Here is a 25,023-nt window from a genome sequence, read left to right on the forward strand (position 1 = left end):
GGCTCATTAGAGCGCAAAATTCTAAAGTTAAATCTCAGCTACATTGATCATCTCATAATAAGAGAGGAATCGCTGGAGAAAGCTTTGATGTTGGGAAAGGTTGAGGGTCACCGGAGAAGGGGTAGGCTGCGAACGCGATCGTTGGATGGCATCCTCGAGGCGCTGCAGATGAAGCTATGCGATGTTAGGAAGATAGTGGGAGACCGGAAAGTGTGGCGTTATATAGTCCATAGGGTCACGAAGAGTCGAAAATGACTGAAAGACTGAACGTAACTGTTACCAGGAAACGCGTGTCCAAAGTGTCCGAAGACGACGACTGATGAACGCGGGCACGATGAAGCCTTCAGAAAAATAACGAAGCTGATATATATATATATATATATATATATATATATATATATATATATATATATATATATATATATATATATATACATATTGTGAGCCCTTTACGGATCTTCTTTCATTTGTATGATCTACTTCTTCCTTTTGTACATACCATCATCATCGTACCATTCGCCGGCTCGTGCAGGTGCTTGGGTTCTCCATCGGATTAAACGCTGACACGGCATAACTTGCCTTGCCGTCTTGACCTAACCTTCTTTCACAATATATATATAAAATATATATTTGTTGCTCTCCTTCGAGAAACATTTGGAAATATAAAGTACTGAAGCAACGTACATTATTTTAATTCAAGAATTTATTGGCCAACTCATACTGTCGCAGTTCCATAAACCTGGTGATTTATTACAAGCCCCATTGAGACGTACGTATAATGCGTCGTAACTTGTGAGAATCCGGCAGACTTCACGAGTTCTCCGGAATCCCTGTTGAGGTGGCAGTTGCAGCAGAAAAAGGACCACAGTGGTGTCATCACATGTTGTAAGAGTCGCTGCCATGTTCCCTTTGGCCAGGCGACATGTTCCAGGAAGATAAGTTGTCCGCCCTGAGGATAATGCAACATTATGCCACTTATGAGCCTTAGTTTTGCGAATACAGATATTCTGCCAGTTCGAATCTGAAGCAATCAGGTTAATTCAGAAGCTGTGCATATTCAAATAAATCTCAGTTAGGCACTTGCCGGGAACGCGTGTCATAACTGTCGTTTCAATGTCTTCTATAGCTGCACGAACATGTAGGGAAAGGGTAAAAACAAACAGAAAAAAGAGCGCTGACTTCGAACTGCTTATTTAGGTGAATATGCCACGCCTAATTACGAAGTGAAGCGCCAACAGGAAAGGAACAGATTGGGAAGGCAGGCAACAAACACAAATGTCACAACACACATTATAGAAGCAGGCTCACTGGTTTAATGCAACATTATGCCACTTATGAGCCTTAGTTTTGCGAATACAGATATTCTGCCAGTTCGAATCTGAAGCAATCAGGTTAATTCAGAAGCTGTGCAAATTCAAATAAATCTCAGTTAGGCACTTGCCGGGAACGCGTGTCATAACTGTCGTTTCAATGTCTTGTATAGCTGCACGAACATGTAGGGAAAGGGTAAAAACTTCGGGCTGACTTCGAACTGCTTATTTAGGTGAACATGCCTCGCCTAATTACGAAGTGAAGCGCCAACAGGAAAGGAACAGATTGGGAAGGCAGGAAACAAACACAAATGTCACAACACACATTATAGAAGCAGGCTCAAAATCAGCAGTCAATTAAGAAACAGCATTTTTTTGGCTTCTCCTGCATAAGCAATCTTGATCTACTCGATTATCTCTCGAACACATTGATCTTCTTGTCGAACGAGACAGGCATGGCTTGATACGACGGGTTGTAGACTCATTTCTGCATGCACCACACTGCAATAAGTCTAGAATCGTCAAACCAAGGCATATGTACCTCGATACAATGAAGTGCTGTATTTACACAATATAATGTCAATGAGTTCTTGAGATAATCGACGAGATCAAGATTCCTCATGCCGGAGAGTGTGCGCAGCCATACCGTCACTTGCAATAACCAAGAAAAGCTAGGGCTGTTACATGATTAGTTATTAGAAGCCCATTTATATCATGCATAATGTGTCATTTGTGGATGTTTTTGCCTCCCCAATTTATTCATTTCATGTTACTCCCTCTTTCATACTTAATCGTGGAATATTAAGCAAAATAAGCAGTCGCAAATCAGTGCTCTTTTTTCTAAGACTGTCTTCGTACTTACGCTACACAAGAGACCATGAACCAACTAGCCCACCAAACAATTGTTCTGCCGTTTCAAGCAACTTAAATAAATAATCTCATTTGGCTTCTAAATAACATCTCGCTATTTCTAGAGGCTGTGATAAAGAAATTCCAGGAGTGCGCTGAAGTACCACTACCTACGGTACGGCGAAAGTCTTGAGGCTCTATTTGAAAGCTCCATCCGAGCTTCAGTTCGACGACATAGTGAGATATTTGTCACGTTGTTGGAACGCCACTGACCATTCAAAGCGTGATATATCACACACGTGGCTTGTGCTCTTTCCTAGAACGTTTAGGGTTCCTTCCTATTTATGTTGAAGCCGTCAATGTCAAAGTAAATGCATGTATTAGCCATGGCGTGATGGCTGCCTAGGGACGGTTTTTCCCTAAACCCATTTGTGTATTCTAATGTCTAGATAATTTGTGCCAAGACGTGAAGAAGGCTGTCTAGATTAAGGCCTTGTGTCTAGAAATAGGGACATTTATTTACAGGTATGATGTCGCATTCGTTCACGAATTTCGTTCGTAGCTTCCGTTCAGGAGATCCAGGCCAAAATGTTCTTTCGTCCTAAAAAGAGCTGGTCATTTAGATTATTTTATTCATTAGCACGCCAGGCACAAAACTGGACCCACCTAATTACATTTTATTAATGTCAGAGGCAATGATATTGTTCAGTATCTGCTAGCAGATGCATGTTAGCGAAATTGGACTGTAGTTTCTAGACGAATGATAGTGGGAAGTTTCTAGTCTGCAGGAGGAAGCCAGACGATAATGGCTGCTGACACTCAGGCGAATAATTTGATTGGAAGTCGATTTTGTGTTTTAGTATTTGAGAAATAATATCAACACCTGCGCTAGAAGAAATGCGGCAGTTGGCGATGAGAGGAGTGATATCTTCAGTGGTGGTGTTAATAGGAGGCATGATTGATTGCACACAAAGCATTCTTCCCAAGTGTCATCCGTTAATAATTGTAATTGATGGTGTAGTTAGTGCGCATGCTGCCAGCACCGCTTAGTGTATTTGGGGGTAGCTGTTCCGGTCTCAAAAGACATTCCTATGACTTAATTGCCAAGCTTAACCAGAAGTCGGCTACCTGTATTGACAGAAGGAGGTGGCGGTTTGGTGTCCAGCTTTCACCGGTTCAAACCAGAGTGAGGGTCGGAGTCAGAATTAACAAGAAAAACAACTTTTATATGGTACGAAACGATACAGAGGAATTCAGACTAATATGTATACACAGACAAGAGGTTCAAAGAAAGATTATGCAAATCTTGCAAATCTTGCAACTACAGTGGCTCAATTAACAAACACACAATCTTCAAAACAATAAACAATGCACGAGAGAGACAGAGCTAGAACAAGTCGACACTACATTGTTCACCGGGAACTGTCGAAGACCGGCGTCTGGAGAGTCGAGCATTCTGCAGTTGAGCGCCACTTCCTTGCTGATTAGTGGACACGACGAGCAGCGAGTTGACCCCGTGAGCCGAGCAGTATCACTGCAACCCTCGCTGCAACACTGGCCGTAAGACTTCACTAGCTTTACGATGCAACTCGACTTCAATAAAAGGCGCGCCGCGTCTCTCTGTGATAACGCGCCAAGGAAGGCGCACACATACACGTAAATTTAGCTCTGAGTGATTTACGGATTGATTTATAGGAAGGGAAAGGCGCGGTAACCATCTCACTTGCTTTCTGTGGACCCCACAACCGCGCCGTAAGTGAAGGGAGGAAGGTGGGAGTGAAAGTGCAAAGAGAGAAAGAGGAGCCGTAGTGGAGGGCTGCGGAGTAATATCGACCACCCGGGGATTTTTAACGTGTGCGGACATCGCACAGCACACGGACGCCTCTTCGTTTCGCCTCCATCGAAACGCAGCCGCCGAGGTCGGGATCGAACCCGGGTAGTCCGGCACAGTAGTCGGGCGTCTTACCACTGCGCCACCCCGGCGCCTGTCTTCCTCCCGCCGAGACGTGCGTCGTCATTGGTCAGCTTTGGCCGAAACTTCTGGAGGCAGCCAATTGCTTCTCCTACCAGATGAGTTATTGCCGCCGACAAGTGAGGAGGAGGGGGTGCCGCCGATGCACGCAAGACTACGCGGAAGAGGGGAGAATTCCCCGCTCTCCTGGAACCCACAACGCGACGCCACGTGCGCGCTTCCTTCGCGCTGTGCTGACTCAACAAAGATGTGCACTAATTTCGTGACCCGAAATCACTCAAGATACGTCCTTATAACTTACTTTTTTTTCTCACCTAAATTACTGCAACCTTTTTAATGAGAACTGCAACACAATCCTGTCTCCGTAAAAGTCGCATCTTACAAAAACGTGTTCTACGCTATGAATTCAATGTTATTTATAAGTCACCCAGCAAAGGTCTCCCTCTTGAAGTCGGTGTAATCCCAATGATCGTGTTGTATTGATACCGGCTAAGCATTTTATAAAGAAAGAATTTAGATAGTACGTCTATTCAAAGCTTGGCAAATTCGAAATAAAGGACAAAAACTACCCATCAGACAGCCTGAAAACGGGATCGTACCAATTGCACGCCTAAACTTCTAGAAAGAAACCTTGCAACATACACTTGCTTCCCCTCTGATTGCTTACTTTTCTATAAACTTTGAGTTCTTTAATTGCACTCATTCGATGCTGCATAGCATGTATATAGTAGATATGGCTAAATTTTTTTCATACTTACTTACACCACAGTAACTGCCTATGGTTCTGCGTTCTATATTTTATGCACGGAAGTATCATACATATAGTAGTTACGGTAGAGAGACATTTTGCCCCTTGAATTGAATTTATCGTTGAGATATAAACAAAAGGAACATTATTGTCAACTAGGTTAGTCATAATGCTCTTAAAGAGTACATAGGTTTATGGACCCCCTCGAAATAAGGGAAGCAACGTTGGAGTGAAAATTTCCTGAAGCGGAATATTCATATCCCCAGAATTGCGTCTACTGCAGTCACGTTTTTGCCTCAATGCAATACGAAAGTTTAATGGGAACCTATCATGGGATTAGCTTGTGATGGCTAAACCCATTGACGAATAGGACTTCTCTGATTATATCAGATGCACACGAGAAGACTAGACTAGATAAATGTTTTTTTTTCTTTTTCTTATGAATACGAAGTTTTTCAGCAATCAGCGTTCCCTTCATATCCTGTAGTTTGGCAAACACAGGGAACTTTTCCCCTCTCTTCCCATATAGACAAAGAAACATCCTCTCGAATAGGATGACGTCAGCCTTTCAGCTCTATCGGCTATTATTTCGAACTTTTTAATTGCTTCTGAACATTGGGCTAGCCTTATAAGGCGCAGAAGCGCAGGATGGCCGAGTGAAAATTATTTGCAAAGAAAAAGTTAACCAAGCAGTCGGCTTCTTGCCTAAAGAATTTCTTGAAGAATTCTGCGAAATATTGTCTCTTTTGAAAACCTTTTATAATAATTTGAAAACTATTAATGTAAGGAGTAACAGGCGATAAAATTAACAAAAATATTCCTAAAGTATAGGAATGCTCTCAAAGCCTTTCTACAGCTAATTTTGTTCTACCTGCATACAGCATTAACAAAATAGACTGAAAACCTTTATTTCACCGCATTCGTTAAGAAAGATTTTATTGTAGAAGGCTGTGATTTAAAAAGCTATGAGGGCGCCTTTTACGTTTTAGAGGTATGCAATGCTATTTATTATACCAATTCAAAGAAACATTACAACCCAAATAGTTTGTGCATGCCTCAAATATAATATTTCGCCATTTATATAATCGTAAGTTCTAATGAATTTTGAAGATAATGAGGCTCGTTCGAATGAAAAGGCGTCGCCGTTATTGTAGCCGTAACCAAGACTAGCGAAAAAGGAAAAATGTTCATGTGACATGGGATCAAAATGGTTTCACAATTTTTCCTTGCGGCGTGTTCAGATTGGTTTCGTACTATTTCACTTCCCATCGAGCAGGCTTCTGCTAGTAAAGCTGGAGGCTACATCTGATAAGGATTTTACCTCCAATTTTTAGCCGTTTATTGCGAGTGCAGGTGCCCACTGAGGAGGTAAATACTGCGCTTTAATCAACGAAGGGCAATACTGTGCGGCGCGTTGTCCAACATGTCCTCGTTGACTCGGCGGCGGCGACGAGTGATGTGCAGTGTTGTTACAGTATGCATACGTGGTGTGGACACGTCTGTGGCTAGTGTTTACGTCCGCCCAGCTGTGCAGTGGAATGCCCAGTGGTTCAGTGCAGTCTCTTCGGGTTGTGCCACCCGACAAATCATCCTCGGAGATTTCAATGCCCATCATTGTGCGTGGGGCAGTGCCCGAAACACCGCGCGAGGAGACGACCTACACGCCATGGCAACACAGCTGGGACTTACACCGCTGAATACCGGCGAACCCACCTTCCGGCAACGCGGCACACCCGGCTCCTGCATAGACGTTGCATTCGCGTTCAGCGGCATCGAGGCGACCTGGCATCGAGCACCATCACTCTGGGGCTCTGATCACTTCTCCATCCTCATTGAGCCGACTGCCAAGGAAGCTCGCTCCACGCGCACTTACTCCATTGTCAACTGGACCCGCTTCCGTAGCGAAATAGAAGCCGCAGCTACGTCCGGCGCGGATTTCTTCTCCAGTCTCGTCCGTAGCGCGTTCGCAGCCACTCGCCGCGTAGAGGTACGGGCAGGGCAACCAACGCCCGACAACAAGCTGCTCGACCTGAGACAAAAACGCGACAAAGCTGAGCGATGAGTGCGGCGGACGGACCGACCAACTGACTGGAAAGTATACAATCGGCTGGACGGAGCAGCGAGGCGGCATTCTAACAAACTTTACCCCCGGCATTGGACATCGCTCTGCAGGAAGATGGAGGAGGACTGTAGCTCGCGGTGGCTCTTTGCCCTCCTGCGACGCATCACAACGCCACAAGCGAACCCGCAGCCGCTGGCCGCTCTCGCCATCTCGAGCGGCCTTAGCTACGAGGAGCTAGCTGAGATGTTTGCGGACCGCTTTGCGCCGCAAAGCCCCGCGAACGCAGGCAGCCAAACTTCACCTGTGAGCCCAGGAGACAGCGCCAGCGCTCCTACCGCTGGTGGCCCTTGTGATGCCCCCTTCATAGTGACGGAGCTCAACAATGCTCTACAGCGCTGCCACCGTCGCTCGGCGCCAGGGCCGGATGGGATGACTGACTAGATGCTGCTCAACCTGGACGCAGATCAACGGCTGGTTCTCCTGCAGCAGATCAACCTAGTGTCGGAACGCGGGACCCTCCCGGAGGACTGGCGCACGGCAGTCGTCTGCCCCATCCTCAAGACAGGACGCCCACCAACCCAGCTCGCGGGATACCGTCCGGTGGCGCTAACATCTGCGGCTGGTAAGCTCATGGAACACATGGCTTTACATCGCCTTAACGAGCAGGCTGCGGCGGCGGATTTGTTTGATGAGCAGCAGACGGGCTTTCGCGGAATGCGGTGCACTGCGGATTCCATCTCCGATGATGTCAGCGCGCTCGTGCACGCGAAGGCAGTGAGGCAGGTTGCGTTGCTTCTACTGCTGGACGTGTCGGGCGCATTTGATAACGTCTGCCGCGCTCCCATTCTCGCGACGCATGAGAAGGCTGGCGTGGGCAGACTCATGCTACAATACGTTCGGAGCTTTTTCCAGGCGCGCTCCATGGTGGTGGTGGTGAAAACGTTTAATAAAATATGGAGTTACATGAAGGTTGCTCTGGGGTCAGGCTTAGTGCCCTTCCCCTCACAAACACTAGGTGGAGTCCCTAGTACGGGAACCCAGGGGCTTCCGCTGCCGCCATTGCTCTTTTGACCAAGGCCTTTTGGGCTTTCAGGTCGGAGCAGGCGAGTAGGGTCGCCTCCCAGTCCTCCCGGGTGGTGTTTTGGTTAGGTGCAAAGGCAGGTTTGGAGAGGCACGCTCACACCATGTGGAAAAGGTCCGAGGACATTTCCCCGCAGTGCGGGCACTCCCCAGAGAAGGCACTGTCAAAGTGTTTAAGTGACGCCGGGCACATCATGGTATTCGTAAGGAGGCGAAGAAACACGCGTTCCTCCGCTCTTGTTAACCCTTTACACGGGTGGGGGTAAATATTGTGTCTGTTTTGGTACAGCTGCGTAATGTCTCTGAAAGTGTAGGCTGGTGTGAATTTCGAGGAGGAGGAAGGAGACGAGGTTGCCCGGTTAGAAAGCGCGCGGGCGGCGGCATCTGCTGCCTCGTTTCCTTCTAGCCCAGAATGGGCCGGAGCCCAGATAATGAAGCAGCGGGATGGACGTTCCACGTACGAGCTGTTTTGAAGTAGTCGGTAGGCCAGGTCCGAGCTGTTTTTAAGTAGCCGGTAGGCCAGGTACGGGACCCAGCCCTGTTGAAAGTTCCTACACGCCCCTCGCAAGTTCGTTATGATTGTTTTGGAATCAGAGTGTGTTGCTGCTAATGCGATGGGGACCTCCTCTACCTGTGTTACGCTTCGGGCTTTAAATGTGAGCCCGCTTACCGTTTTGGACTCGTGGATCACTGCCGCCGTGTGCCACACGCCTTGGTGCGGGCCGGACGCGTCTACATAGTACACTCCGGGTTTCCCTTCGTAGTGATGAGCTAAGACCTCTGCCCTGGCCATGCGCATACCCTCGTGGTCGTCCTTGGACATATTAGTGGGGAGTGGTTTTACGTGCAGGGCGTATCGCCACTCCCGGCGAAGTCTTACTCTTTCCTCGGTTACAGTCGTGTGTTGTATGTGTAGACGGGTTAATAGGCGACGCCCCGACGGTGTCTGCGATAGTCGCGTGTATTGACTCGTGAGGTGGGCTTCTCTCAGCTCCTCGAACGAGTTCGTCATACCCAGACCTTGGAGTCTCAGGTTTGACGTGGTTATAGAAAGGTCGAGGGCCGTCTTCGCTATGTTGCGCGTGATCACCTCGAGGATGTTCTCGTCGTGTTTCTTGAGGGGGGAGATTGGGATCGAGTACAGCATTCTGCTTGTTACAAAGGCATTGGCCAGCCGTAGAGCATCTTTGCTTCTCAGTCCCCCTTTCTTGTTTGAGACTCTGCGGACCATTCGGCCCACCTGGTCTCCCACCTTTTTTAGCTTGTCGAGCGTGGTTGTCGCTAGCTTACGCTGGTGAATGAAAACGCCCAGTACTGTAATTTCCTCTTACTCGGCTATTGGTTCTGATCCAAATCGCAATTCTATCTTCTCTGTGCATTTTTTGGAGGGACGAATATTGACGAATTCGGATTTTTTTGGTGAGCACTGAAGGCCGCATTTTTTCGCGTACTCATTTACAGCGGTGGCTACCTCCTGCAAGCTGGCCTCCATTTCTCCGAGAGAGCCCTGCGTTGCCCATATGGAGATGTCGTCCGCGTACAGCGCGTACTGCACACCCGAGACTTTCTCCAGGTGGACCGGGAGATTTTTCATTGCCATGTTGAAAAGAAGCGGGGATAGCACCACTCCCTGTGGTGTACCTCTCGTGCCTAATAGAAAGGGACCGTGGTCTGCGTTCTGGATCCTAACGTAGGCCAGTCTGTCTGAGAGGAAGCGTTTTATATACTCGAACGCGTTCTTTCCACACCCCGTCTCCGAAAGGTGTGTCAGGAGGGCCTCGTGCGTCCCATTATCGAAGGCTCGCTTCAGATCTAGGGCCAGCACTATCTTATCATCGTTCGGATGTTCTATTGGGTTTAATATTTCTCTGCTAAGCTGTAGCAGGACGTCCTGAGCCGATTTATTTGGCCTGAAGCCATACATCGAGTCGGCGAAGGCTCGCTTATTTTCAAGATACTCGAAAAGTCTGTCTCTGAACATTGTTTCCATCAAATTGCCTACGCACGACGTGAGCGAAATGGGCCTGGGGTTGTCCGTATCTATGGCTTTGCCTGCCTTTGGGATGAAAGTTATGAGTGCCGTCTTCCATTCGGTGGGAAGAGGAACTTCGCCCGTCCAGATCGAATTCAAGTGTTCTAGCAGGTATTGCTACGCGTGGTCTGGTAGGTTTGCTAGGAGTTTTACCGTGATCCCATCCCTTCCTGGCGTGGTCCCGCGTTTCATTCTCGCTAAGGCTGCCTTGAGCTCGTATAGTTTGAACGGTTCATCTAGCTCAACATTTTCGTCTCCACTGTACCTGTAAGCTTCTACCCTTGGGTCTTGGGTCGTGCTAAAGTACTGTTCTCGGAGCTTCAACGCTACCTGGGCCGTATTTCCTTGAAACGTGTGTTGCTCTCTGCAGGTGTTTCTGCGACTCGACGCGCGTCTGGTTTGGATCTATGAGAGCACGGAAGAGACGCCATGTGTTTTTGCCGGACATCTGCCTAGCTGCCGCGTTGCACCTCTCTACCCAGTAAGCATCCGCGAGTTGCGCCGCGTATTCTGCCGCCTCTTTTGTTATCGCCGCGATCCGGGTTTTCAGCTTGCGGTTATGTTTCTGCCTGCGCCATCTTTTAACCATGGCTTCCCAGAGGTGGAGAAGGTGGGTGTCCACATCCATCACCGCCTCACAGAGCTTTACCCGGGTTCCCGTTGAACGGAGACTGGTCAGCAGCTGTTTGGTCCAGGCTTGGTATCCCTGCTCCGGGTAGAAGTAACATTATATTCTTTTCTAATTTTTGCCCTGTCGGGCATCCTAGTGTGCCCCGTCGGTCTGGTAAGGGGTTTAGTGCGGATCGTTATGTTGATCAGACAGTGGTCACTACCGAACGTTTCCTCCGTATTCGTCCACTCCACTCGCCTCGCGTTGTTTGAAAAAGTCAAGTCCGGACAAGTGTCCCTCTGCGCCGAGTTTCCAGTTCGCGTGGGGTACGCCGGGTCGGTGCGTAGGGTTAGGCCTAATGTGGACGCTGCCTCCGCTAGCTTCCGTCCTCGTATGTCCTCTCGGTTGTAGCCCCATGAGAGGCTCTGCGCATTGAAATCTCCTAACACTAGTAACGGATCTCGTCCCGCTTCCCTGACAGCCCTACTCAGGAGTGTGGAGAAGTGTACATAGGTTACATTTTTTGCTTTAGGAGGGCAGTACACTTTCAGGATGTGGAGCGACGGATCATCCTTTTTTATGGGCAGGAGAGTCACCATCACGTATGAAAAGCTGGCTTGTAATTTCAGATCTATCGGATTTGCTGTGAAAGTTTCGTGCACGAAGATGCATGTTAGGGGGTCGAGTTGGAACGTTTTGTAGTTTGTGAGGCTCGCGTTCCCGCCTGGCTCCTGTACGGCCACCACTGCCGGAGTATGCTCGTACGTGGAAAGGTGCATCCTGAGGTCCGCTCTCTTAGTCTTTGATTTAAAGCCTCGACTATTCCACTGTTAAAATTATAGGACTCTCCTTAGTTCGTCCTGCGATGTTGTGCCTGAAGATTATTCTGGAGGGGGAGCTGCTACAGCTTCTCACCCTCAATGGTCACCCTACGCATCTAGTGAATTACTGGATTTGTGAGTCTCCTTGTGTTAGCATACTTGCGAATCGTCATCGCTTTCGCTATCTGTCGTGATACTATGGAGGGAATGGATTCTTGTATCTTCCTCATCATAGCTTCTAGTTTGTTTTCCATGCTAGGCTCTGCGTCGCTTTCCATCGCCTCCACTTGCTGAGGCGGCTGAGATTTAGCTAGTGCAGTTTCTAGTTTGCTGGTTAGTAGCTCTATTTGAGCTTTTAGGGCGGCTATTTGTTTTCTTAATTCAATTTCTACCAAATTTGGTGTAGGTGGACAGGTAGTATTAGGAGGAGAAAGGGCGACATCACTCACCGGCTGCTTCCCGTTCTTGACCATGCTGGTCCAGTTCCTCTCTTGATTGTTTTGTTTAGAATTTGGCTCCATGTTAATCGAAGGGGGCGGGAGATTCTCGCTCCTTCTTGTCTTTTTCTTGTTTTTCTTCTTTTTCTTGTTCTTGTTACTGTATTGTTGCTGCTCGTTCCTTCGGAATTTCGCAGTGCAGTTTATCGAGTTCGTGGCGTGTTCGTCGCCACATACCGCACATTTTGGATCGCACTCGTGAGGGGCCCGCACCCCCTCCACAAACGGAGCTTGCGTTCCGCAGAGTCCACAGTTTTCTTGCCGAAGTGTCGGGCAGGCGTCTGCCCTATGTCCCACCGTGCCACATAGGTTACACGCTGGTATGGTGCGACGGTAAGTGGTTACCGGTATAACGTCCGCGTTATACAGCACAGCTCTGGGCTTCTACTTTCCTTCGAAGGTTACCCTTGCTTTGTTCGAAGTGCCGAATTTTCAATCTCCAGGATTTTGCTCTCTCCGCGAAAGCTTCTCACCTTCCCTCGCAGGGATTCGGTGGTTTCCAGATTGGCCACAGTGATGACTCCGTGTACCACGTTGTCCTCACCTTGCTTTACGTGTCCACGCAGATAGATGTCTTGCCCTTGCGTTCGGATTGCAAAGTCGCCGACCAGTCTGTCTGCCGCAAGGATGCTCGACGTGCCCACAATGATCAGGTTTTGGTCCGGGGACACTGTGAAGTAAAAATTGTCTGCTTCGGCCTCCCCGACTCGCTGTCGTAGAGCTAGGCCCAACTCGCCGTGTTGAAAGTTTATTTATTTATTTATTTTGTCCTCAAAGGCCCCATTAGGGGTATTACATGAGGGGTGGGCTTGGAGTACGGCGGTTACAATAAAAAATGTCTTTCGATGGCAGTCTTGAAATGATGAATGTCGGTTAGTGAGGCGATGTGGTCGGGAAGGTCGTTCCAGTCCAGGGCAGTGCGGAGAAAAAATGACTTTTTGGAATGTTGTCGCATGCTCGCGCTGGGGGTAGATGGCATTGGAGTGGAGATGACGAGATGACCAATGGGCTGGACGGATGAACACGTTGTTAGGTGGCAAGCTGTGATAAAGCTTATGATAAAGAGAAAGGCGAGCTAGTTTCCGGCGTAAAGCTAGATTGTGAAGTTCAAGTTTGGATTTTAGTACGGTAATACTGGTGCGATAGGAGTAATCTGAAAGAATGAAACGTGAAGCTCGATTTTGAGTAGATTCCAGTAAATTGATCAGATTAGTTTGGTGAGGATCAAATATAGCTTGAGCGTACTCAAGTTTGGGTCTGACAAGCGAAGTGTAAGCAATTAGTTTGTCAGAAGGGGGAGCTAATGAAATGTTGCGGCGTAAGTAGCCAAGAACGCGACAAGCGGAGTTGGTTATATGAGAAATATGACTGGACCAGGATAGGTCACTGGAGATATGAATACCTAGATATTTGATAGTGTCAGTTTGTGTTATAGGAAAATCGTAAAGATGATAGGTAGAAGGTAAGTAGTTACGCCGACGGTGTAAAGAGACATGAAACGTTTTATTAACATTTAATTTCATAAGCTAGGTGTCACACCATTCTAGCCCGTTAAGCAGATCATTCTGTAGGATCATTTTGTACGCTTGTGGCCGTTAGTGGTTTGATGATTAGCGCCACGTCGTCTGGTCTGACAGAAACTTGGGCTTCCATGCAGCTCTGACCTGCGTTGGGCCTCCGGTTGCGCGCTCACCGGGTTCCGAGTCGGGTAACGCGTGGCGGCCTCCGTGTGCTGACGTGGCCTTCCTTTGCGCGCTGGCTTGGAGTTTCTGGGCTCGCTTTTCAAAAGCCCGGATCACATTTTCACTGCAGGCTTGCTATCGGCTGATCTGCGGCAAGGTTGTCCATGTCATGCCTTCCGGGTAGTAGCCGCGTTGCTGGTTGGCGTTTGCCATGTTCGCCAGGAGCGGCCATCCCGCCGTGGGACGTCGGCGTTCAGCCGATAGGCTGAGCCACGGCTCCACAACGGATAGGAGCAAAAGTGCTCCAAAAAGTCAAAAACTTGGTCCACCGCGTTGAGAGTAGTCTCCCTGCGTTCCGGATGAATTGATGGCTCTTCAAGGTCCAATAGTGTTGTGATTTGACGCGTTGTTCCACCACTACGGTCGAAAATCGCCGGAGCCGATGTTCCATGCGTTGACTCGCTACGCGCTAGAACCGCGCGTTCGCGTGGGGGGTGCTCTCCCGGCGCCTTGCCCGGTCGGGCTAGGCGTGACGCAAGGCTCTGTCCTGTCACCTTTTCTGTTCAATGTGGCGATGTCGGAGGTGCCTGGCTGCCTGCCTGTAGGGTGCCGGCATCATGTCTACATCTTCATATATGGAGATGGCATTGCTCTGTGGTGCCTGGGACCGCCGGGCGAGACAGCACGGGTGCGCACGTGCCTACAGGCAGCTCTGACGGCGGTGAGCGACTGTTTGCATGGCCTAGGTCTCTCGCTCAGCTCGGAAAAATCCGTCGCAATGGCCTATGTTCCGAGCTCGCGAAAAGCGACCACCGCCGCTCACACTGGACGGGACACTCTTGCCGTGGCAACGTTTGGTGTGGTACCTGGGGTTGGACATAGACCAGCGCCTTTCCTTCCGACCCGCGGCGATCAAGGCCTGACTGCAGATGAAGAGAACCACCGACGCCGTACACAGGCTCACTGCTCCAGGCCAGGGCATCTCCCAGCAAGCAGCGTTACGGCTGTACAACTCCGCGGCTCTGGGGGCAATACTCTACGCGCTACCGCACGTCACACTGCGCAAACCATGCTGGACGAAGCTTGAGGTCGAGCATCGCAAGGCGCTCCTCATTTGCCTCGGCCTTCCTCAGAACTCTCAATGAGCAGCTACTTTGGAAGAGGCAGTTGTGTGGCCTTTACAACTTCAGGCTACGGGCGGGCGCTCCGACACATCGATCGCCTACAGCGCGCAAAGGACGGCGGCCCGCTATTACATCGGTTGCGACACCATCGCCACTCGCGCATGGGAGCAGCGCTGCTCGAGTACGAGCAGCTCACCAATGCAACGCCCCCCTACGACCTCTTCCCGCCCTGGCCCGCTGCGACAGAGGTTCAGCGAGAGACTGTCGGAATCGCGGGGAAACGCACCACACCGCTCTGTGCAGTGCAGCAGCTGTCAAGAACCGTCATCTACGAGGACCTCCAACACCACCTGTTTGTTTACACCGACGGCTCCGTGGCCAGAGATAGTTGCTCGCTAGCAGCGGCGAGTACCATCCCCGCCCTGCAACTGCACAGACAGCTGCACCTGTCATTCCTGGGTTCTTCCACTACGGTGGAGTTGCTGGGCTTACGCCTAGGCCTGGATCTACTGCTGGAACTGACTTCGCCGCCACCCAGGTGTGCCGTGCTATGTGACTCCCGCGCTGCCCTCAGCGCCTTCGGACCACCGGCCGGGGAACTCCGCTGCTGTGTCAGATTCGCACGCGTCTCAAGCGCTTGGCGGAGCGTGGCTGCGCTATACGGGCACAGTGGATCCCCGGGCACTGCGGCATAGAGGGCAGCGAACGTGCCGACGAGCTCTCGACCGCAGCACGTAAACGCCCTCCTAGCGACGAGCAACTCGCTTTGGAGGATGTGCGTGCGGTAATCGACGATCACCTCCGGACGCAGCACCTCGACCCACGCATCGCAAGAGGTGAGCGCATTCACAGTGTCAGCGGCCGCTCGCTGACTCGGCTGCAACGCGCAATGATCCTCCGTGCACGCATCGGGATGTGTGCGGCCTGGGGAATGACGGATGCGCTTCGGACTTGCCACTAGTGACGTGTGTGATGGCTGTGGCGTTGTAGAAACTCTCGAACATCTTCTACTGCACTGCACCGCGCTAGCCGAACCACGACGTGAGTTGCTGGCGACTTACAGAGCGCAGGGGGTAATCCCGGACAGCGTAGCTGTGCTCCTGTGGCCGCCGGGCAGTGCGCGCGTCCGCGAGCGAGCACACGTGAGCCTGTGTGAGTACATCGAACAGGCGGGCTTGATGACCCGCCTATTTCATCTCGCCAGATAGTGCGCGCTGTGACTGAATGCTCCGCGTGTGCTATTTCTCACAATAATGGCTGATCGCCCACGACAGCCGTCAGTGTTTTGTACAGTGTGCCAGTGCATGCGTTGGGAACAGTTGCCTGGACGCAGAGCTATTGCGGAGGCCCGCCCGATGTGCCGAGTGCTCAGTGACCTAAGACATTTGCGGGTGGACCTCAAGCAAGCTACTGTATACTGTACCATAGTGTATATATTTCTTTTATTTTTATCTACCCTTTTCTTTCTCCCTATCACTCACCTCTTTGATTTCCTCTACCTTCTCCTCGCTATCCTTTTATTTCCGCCGCCCCAGTTCAGGTGCTTTAGATATGAGATTGCAGATACCGGGGCAGGCAAACATCTTTTCTTCCCTTTTGTATATACAATAACTAACCACTACCACCACTACCACTGTGTGCTACTCTCTCAATGCGAAACATTCGCAGAACAAAGTGCAATGTTAAGGTGTTCTCGCGTCTACTTTTTAGGCAAAGATTGTGTGTCCTCTGCAAGCGGTTTTATCGATCTCCACTAGCTTTCTCAGCATTTTAAATGTGGATAGTCCTAGGTGCTGAAACTAGCTTCCTGTATATTTTTTACAAAAGATATAGGTAAAGACGAGAAGACCAGGAAAACAGGCATACTATTTTAGGGACAGAAAACAATTCGTGCAGAAGCTCACTAAACAAAATGAGAGATTGAATCTCATCAGTGTCGAAGTACAAACAAAGGAGGGCGCCTATAAAATTACCGATAAGCTTTAGCGATCCCCCGCAAGAAAATATCAGTCAAGGTCAAAATCAACTTTCGCGCGCCTACGCTGGCAACGCTGCGCTAGCGAAGCCAGCAAAGCTTGTTTTCGTGAACCACTCGAAAAGCTCCAAATTGAAATCATTTATCTTTTACTTTGCAACAAGGGAACAGTAGTGATTTTCTCATTCTTCTTCTAAGGTCTAGGTAACCAAAACACTTTTTATAAAGCATGTATCTTCAGCATTGCCAGAAAAGCTGGGCCAATATCGACACCCTAAATATATAGGGCCAAAACCCCGCGATGAAAATTTCCATCGTATGCTAAGAATTCCTATATTTTTAGCAATATGAGAACAGTTGACAATAGCAGTAATAAAGCTCAAGATTTTTTTAATTAGCAAATGTAGAGTGAAATACATTTGAAAGACGACAATGACAAAATGCAATAATTAAAGCAAATTGGCATCCGTACTGTTTGAGAAGCCTGTTATCGAGGAAATAAACGGATAAAGTGGCCAAAGGTGACATTTATACGATACGATTTATCAGGTTAATGTCGTTAAATTGAGAATGATGTGCGACGTTTTTAAGCACAAATGGATGTTGAAGGAGACAAGGACTTGTCATGCAGAGCGCGAGAGACTGACAGTAAAATACGGTGGCTGATCAGGTTTCGTACGCCCTCTCCAGAATATATTCTTCAGTTGGAATCCAGTAACCTGCAATAACTTTCTTTCGTTTCACTTTTGTTTTGACAACTGTACTGTGTGCCGTGTTTTCAATCCTCATTAACAGTCACCGCAAAATAAACGGTGAAGTACCCGCACCCCGTGAACTTTTTTTTTTCACTTGAAAGTTCTGGTCTTGATTAAATATTATTCATGAAATATCCCTTTCTGTGAGGCTTTCAGTTCATTTAGAGTGTCTTGGGAACGCGTCTTTCGCCCAGTAGCATTTATACAGTCTGGTCGCTTCATACTCGATCTCGATGAGGAACAGCAGAACGTTTGCGAGCATACCTGACAGCGGAAGCCATTCTGTATTTCCGCAATGCAAGTAATGAATATGACACTGAGTCTTGCTCTAGTCAGAATTAAAAATAGGCCGTTAATGTGTAATCCTTGGGAAGCTAGTCAATACCTTTCGCCCACTGCTTCAACTCCGACCATCGACGACCACCCGAAGGGTTTTACTGGTGTAGTACTGCTTAGGTCTAGCGCTTCAAGGACATTAGACCTCAATTGTGGATAGGATTCCCGCGTTTCGCGCGGAGGCTACTATTCAATGCATATTTTTCGCGTGATTATATCTACCGGAAAAGAATTAGCTGTTCATTGCCCGGCGTAGCAATACGTCGCAAAGTGTGCATCATAGCACTGGCTCGTTAACGCGTGAAACAAGTTTTACTACTCCTCTCTTCGCTTCATTTTTTCCTCCTTCAGCTGCCTTTCCTCGGTTGAGCGCCAGAAACGGATTCGCATGGTTCACCAATCTAACTTTCCTCCCCTTTCTGACTTTTCATCAGTATTTACCGCGCTCGCGTAGCACGAAAACCGATGTTGCTTTAAAATCCTCGACCGAAAAATTGCTTAAATGAAGACAACCGCAAAAATCGGATATCAGCTGCTCTTTCCATGTACCGTTATATGTATAAGCCGAGATAGGAAGTCTGGGATGGCTAAATTACGTTCACATAGGTGTTTACTGTCAAAGACATGCACTTGTTTAACTCTGGTTAACCCTAGTTGAATTGCGACAGCAATGGCGGAAGCTTCTTTTGCCTGCTACATTCTTCGCCTATCACGCCCTATCAGTGTAAGGTGCTATATTATTGGGGAAACGTAAGCTCATCCTTTAAGAGTATGACACGGGCGCGTAAGTTACCAACCTTCTTCTGCCCCCCCTCCTCCTCCTGCTGCTCCTCGGCTGTTCAAGGTCAAGCGTGGCATCTTCCAGGGATACGCGACGGCTCGAAACCTGGCGCAGTATTGCTATCGCAGTAAAAACTCGATTGGGTGGACTGGCAGCTGTGTACCTATTACTTGCAAGCCGAAAGCGGTGCTTTGCCATACAGTACCGACCAATGAGCGCATAAACGGACGGATGGATGTGATACTAGATTACTGCATCATATTTATTTATTTATTTATTTCCAATACCTCAAAGACCCCAGGAGTGCGGGGTTTTACATGAGGGGTAGGCCTGGCAGTATTGTCGAAATTAACAAAAAAATTAACAAAATAATTTTTCAATGGCGGTTATCAATTGGCTTGGGTTAGAGTGAGCGACTATGTCAGCGGGAAGATCGTTCCAGTCGATGGATGTCGTTACAAAAAATGAGTTGAGGTGCGTTGTCTTTCGGGCATGTGGCGGATAAACAGCCAAGGTGTGGCTGATGCGACTGGATGTTCGATGAATCGGCATGATGACTGCTGTGCTAGATGATAAGGCATGATAAAATTTATGAAATAAACAGAGTCTAGATATTTTACGGCGTGCTTGCAAGCTTAGGAGACCGGCATTAGCTTTTAGATTAGTGGCGCTAGTATTACGAGAATAGTCAGCGAAGATAAATCTAGCTGCACGGTTTGTGTTAATTAAATGGTAGATATCAAGTTTTGAAGATGCGGGTCCCACAATGCGCATGCGTACTCTAATTTGGGCCTTACAAGGGTTATATAAGCTAGATGTTTAACAGAAGAAGGTGCCTGAGCTAGGTCACGCCGAAGAAAGCCAAGTGTGCGGTTACATGTCCAAGCTTAATGCACCTGTTTTGGCAGGTGGCCGTTTGTGCCGAGAAAGCGTATTTCGTTGGTACTTTGCATCTTCGGACCCCGCTATGGCAGTGCAGACACTCTGCGTCTGTGCTCAAAGGGGCGAGACTAATTAACCGCGGCGGCCGCTTTTCGGTGGAGTCGAAAAGCTAGGCGTCCCTGTTCTTTGCCATGTCAGTATACGTTACAGAACACTAGGTGGTGAAAATTCAGGGGCCCTCCATTTTATCGTTCCTCATAGCTTCAATCGCACTAAGACGTTACATCCGATAAATAAGCCTTAAATTAAAAAAAAAAACCACATATTTTTGTCTGCCATGCACACAGTATTTTTGTATAATCTTTTTGCGTTTTAATACCGGTTTCATTTTGTAATCGTTTACGGATGTCGCTGTCTTCACCTTCTATTTTTAGGTAGCAGTAATTTTATTTTAATCTGAAATCGCCGTCTCATCATAATGCCCTCTACTCTTCCCGGAGCCTAAAGGATATCACAAAAGAAGGGAAGCAGATATAGACAAAAAGAACGAACAATATGTTAAGGGCAGCCAATTCGATAGTGGGAGTCAAGAACAGACTCGTGGATACGTGAGGTGAAAGGAGGTGTCAGTGCTTGTGGCGAGTAGGTCTTCCTGACACCTTTATGGCGCAATACAGGTGTCCGCTAGGTATGAGTGCAGTGCTGTAAAGGTGTCTTCCGATGTACGGTGTGCATTTCCGCATATATTTTAAATAATACCCTCAAATCTGTGATTGCCTGCTGCTTTCCACGTAGAGCAGCATAGCTTCGGCCGCGGCAAGGACGCCAATGTTGGTTTGCATTGGGAAAGGTAATGGGCGGAGCGGTTACCAAATTTTACCATCAATTATTTACGCATTTTGGTGGCTATATTAAAAAATATGTTGGACATCAAATGGTAAGCGAATAAATACAGCACAAGAGCTACAAAGGTTCCGTTCTAAAAGAATGTCAAGACGATGCCACGCATATCCGAAGTCTTGCTGTATTTTAGACCCCTCTTGTAACAAAATCTTAATGAGTTAAAAGTAGTTTGATCATACAGTTATTAATTTCGCTATGTATATCTGATACTGATAATACTTAATAACTTTTTAGCGAGGGTCTCTGCACATTTCTCAACATTGGTTTACAGCTGTGCAATGAAATATCAAGAATTTAGCCTTAAAATGCAGGCCTAAAGGAGGCAGCTGTATCGACACGACAGCAAGATAATTGTTTCTGAATCCAAGCCGCTGTCCGTTGCTATCCACTGTATTGTGAAGGACGGCAACAAATAACTGGTAAACACGCAAACACAAGGTTCGTGTCTGGGTGATTAGATCCCAAAGGTGGCATATCTATGTAGAACGCATTAACACAGACCCTCGTTTTTTTCCATGGCGGACTTAACGCTACAAATTCTAAACTGTATGAAACAGAATAAGTTGGCCATTATTTGTTGTAATCTCCATATACCCATTGAACGGAGAGTACATGCTCGAAAGGTAAGCTCTACTTTGTTAAAAATATGTAAAAGCACTGTTTTCGTAGTAGTTGTGTTCAGGAAATAGGTTATCCCATACCCGGCGCGACAGGTGCATCATTAGAATTCATTCTGCGGCGTTAATGTTTGAGCTATGCGTGCTTACGTTACCGATATGCAATTGGATGATTGTATGTCCTGTTGCTGGTACTAGCCATCACAGTCGTGAGCAAAAGAGGTATACAACGCGCAGCGTCTGGAGGACCTCTGCGAAACTACATCTATACGCCACTTAGGAGCAGCGACGTGTGCATGTTGATAACATGGGTCAGTTCAGTTCAGTTCAGTCGTTCAGTCGTGTCCGACTCTTCGTGACCCTATAGACCATTTCACGCCACGCTTTCCGGTCTCTCACTATCTTCCTAACATCCCATAACTTCATCTGCAGTGCCTCGAGGATGCCATCTAACCATCGCGTTCGCTGCCTACCCTTTCTCCGGCGACCGTCAACCTTTCCCAACATCAAATCTTTCTCCAGCGACTCCTCACTTCTCATCAGATGACCAAAGTAGCTGAGCTTTAACTTTAGAATTTGACCATCCAATGAGCCGTCAGGGCTTACGGTCGACAATATCGACTGATTTGATCTTCTGGCAGTCCAAGGAACTCTCAAGAGTCTTCGCCAGCACCACAATTGAAACGCGTCAATTCTTCGGCGGTCAGCCTTTTTCACTGTCCAACTCACGCATCCATACATCACACCTGGAAAGACCATAGCACGAGTTATACGGATCTTGGTTGGCAGACTAATGTCTCTGCTCTTTACTTGGCGGTCAAGGCTAACCATTGCTCTCTTTCCCAGAAGCAGGCGTCTCCTAATTTCATGGCTGCAGTCTCCTTCCGAGGTAATCTTGGAGCCCAAGAAGAGAAAATCTGTGAGAGCTTCCACTTCTTGTCCCTTGATGCTCCAGGACTTGATAGGGCAAGATGCTATGATCTTTGTCTTTTTAATGTTCAGTTTAAGCCCAAACTTCTCACTCTCTTCTTGTATGGGCATCAGAAGTCTCTTGAGTTCCACTTCACTTTCTGCCATTAAAGTGGTATCATCCGCATATCTAAGGTTGTTGATAAGTTTTCCAGCAATCTTCAATCCTGCTGAAGACTCGTCCAGACCGGCCTTTCTCATGATGCATCCTGCACATAGGTTAAATAGGCAGGGCGACAGTATGCAGCCTTGTCTGACTCCTTTCTCAATCGGAAACGAATCAGTAAGACCATGCCCAGTTCTGACTGTGGCCTCTTGTCTTTCATACAGGTTCCTGAGGACACAGATGAGGCGAATTGGATCTCCCATCTCTTGGAGAGCTTGCCACAATCTGCTGTGATCTATGCAGTCAAACGATTTCGCATAATCAATAAAGCAGAAGTAGATGGGTTTCTGGAACTCTCTTGCTTTTTCCATGATCCAGCGGAGGTTGGCAACTTGGTCTCTAGTTCTTCTGCCCTTGCGAAACCCAGCTTGCACGTCCGGAAGCTCCCGATCCACATACTGCTGCAGCCTACCTTGAAGGCTTATCAACATCCCCTTGCTAGCTTGCGAAATAAGCGCGATCGTGCGGTAGTTGGAACAATCTTTGGCACAGCCTTTCTTTGGAATGGGGATGTAAACTGGCCTACTCCAATCCTGTGGTCACTGCAGGGTTGCCCAAATCTTCTGACATAATGTATGCAGAATGTTAACAGCGTCATGGTTGAGGTTTTGAAGCAACTCACCTGGAATGCCATCACTTCCGCTGGCTTTCTTCTTAGCAAGGCTGGCTAAAGCCCATTCAACTTCACTCTTCAGGATGCCCGACTCGAGATCAGTAATCACAACCGTCTTATGTTGGGTTTGAACATTCGGGTCCTTCTTGTACAGTGCTGTGTATTCCTGTCACCTCTTCTTTATCTCTGAGGCCTCAGTGAGGTCCTTGCCTCGTTTGTCCTTTATCATGCCCAGCTTAGCACCGACGCTTCCTTTGATATCTTTGATTGTCTTATACAGAGCTCTTGTGTTCCTTAATTGGCTGTTGTCCTCAACTGCTTGGCACTGTATGTTCAGGAAGGCATTCTTATCCCTCCTTGCTATTTTCTGAAAATCCGCATTGAGAACCATGTATCTTTCTCTTTCCACCATAACTTTTGCCATCCTCCTTTCCTCAGCTATTTGCAAAGCCTCTTCAGATAACCAGTTTGCTTTATTGCATTTCTTTTGCTTTGGAACTACCTTAGTAGCAACATCTTGTATTATATCACGAACATCAGTCCACATCTCTTCGGGCTCTCTGTCTTCTAGATCTAATTCTTGAAATCGATTCCTCACTTCCACAGCATATTCTAATGGAATTTGATCCAGATCATACCTGTAAGGCCTTCTAGTTTTCTGTGTTTTCCTCAATCGAAGCTTAATTTTGGCAACACGAAGCTGTGATCGGTGCCACAATCGGCCCCAGGCCTTGTTTTTACTGCTTTTATAGCGCTTCTCCATCTCTACCGGCAAAGAATATAATCGATCTGATTCCTGTACAGACCGTCCGGTGAAGTCCATGTGTACAGGCGCCTCTTGTGCTGTTGACAATGAGTATTCGCTATGGTCAGGTTGTTTTCTTGACAAAACTCTACTAGCCTCTGTCCAGCTTCATTTGGCTCGCCAAGACCGAACTTGCCTATAATTCCGGATATTTCTACACTCCCGACCTTAGCTTTCCAGTCTCCTATGAGAAAAACGACGTCTGATGATGGGGCGCGGTCTAAAAGGCATTGTAGGTCCGCATAAAATCTCTCAACGTCAGCTTCTTCAGCAGTAGTGGTCGGTGCATAGACTTGGATAACTGTTATGTTGAAAGGGTGACCTTGGATCCGAAGCGAAATCATTCGGTCGTTTTTGGGGTTGCACCCTAACACTGCTTTGCCCATTCTTCTGTTTACTATGAGAGCGACCCCATTCCTTATCTTGGATTCGTTCCCGCAATAAAAGACATAATGGTCGCCGGAGGTAAATTCTCCCAGTTCGGTCTACTTGAGCTCGCTAATACCCAGGATATCAATGTTCAATCTGTCCATTTCTCGATTGACGACATCCAATTTACCTTGCGTCATAGATCTTACATTCCATGTTGCTATGTGATATATCTCCTTGCAACATCGGACCTTCCGGTCGCTTCCCGACACATCCACAGCTGAGCGTCCTTTTGGCTTTAGCCCAGCCGCTTCATTCGTCCTGGAGCTACTAGGAATCGCCCTTTGTTCATCCCCAGTAACATGTGGGACGCCTTCCAACCTGGGGGGCTCATCTTCCGGCGCCATATCATTAATGGTATTGTGACTGGCCATAGGATTTTCTTGGCAGGAAATACTGGAGTTGGTTGCCATTACCTTCTCCAGTGAATCACATTTTGTCAGAACTCTCTGCCGTGACCTGTCTATCTTGGGTGGCCGTACACAGCAGAGCTCACGACTTCATCGAGTTTCGCAAGCCCCTCCGCCACGACAAGGCAGTGATCCATGAAGGGGCGATAATATGGAGCACACCACAATTGTCTCGATTCCAGGTAGCTGGTGCTAGATGGCATTGCAATGCTGCAATGTCGTTTCCTAAGCTTCGCGTTCAGCTGCGTGTTGTACACAACTTTTAGTCAAGGCTGTACATTGATTCGACGCATATCGCCCATTTTTCTCTCAAGCAACAATGAGAATAGAAAACATGGCTGTCTTATTTAAAAAGCTTGTAACCCGCCAAACCGGATATTACAAGCACATTAGGGTCCGGCCCGAATCTCATATCAGCGTGACCGTCCCTGTGTGAAGCTTAAACGGGATTAGGTGAAGCGCTAATGTTCCAGTACGGCGCTAAAAACGGGCAAACCATGTACGCGGCGCAGCTTACAGGATGCACCTGTCTGGTATGGAGTAAGTGAACATAGTACTTCTGGTTCGATCTAAAACAGGGCTGTTCTCGCATCGT

At 48.0% G+C, this 25,023-nt stretch overlaps 1 protein-coding gene across 1 annotated transcript in view; it reads right to left on the minus strand.

The window, feature by feature from the left end:
- Nucleotides 1-714: 714 nt before the first annotated feature.
- LOC146209847 (thiol S-methyltransferase TMT1B-like) overlaps nucleotides 715-25,023 on the minus strand; it is an 85,157-nt gene continuing 60,848 nt past the window's right edge. The window contains exon 3 of the mRNA XM_084581295.1: nucleotides 715-949. Coding sequence (XP_084437421.1) covers nucleotides 716-949 — 234 coding nt within the window. The 3' untranslated portion in view covers nucleotide 715. The remainder of the gene's footprint in view (nucleotides 950-25,023) is intronic.

This window comes from Amblyomma maculatum, chromosome 1 (assembly GCF_055883805.1).
Source record: "Amblyomma maculatum isolate TAMU_Amacu chromosome 1, ASM5588380v1, whole genome shotgun sequence".
NCBI classification, from domain to species: domain Eukaryota; kingdom Metazoa; phylum Arthropoda; class Arachnida; order Ixodida; family Ixodidae; genus Amblyomma; species Amblyomma maculatum.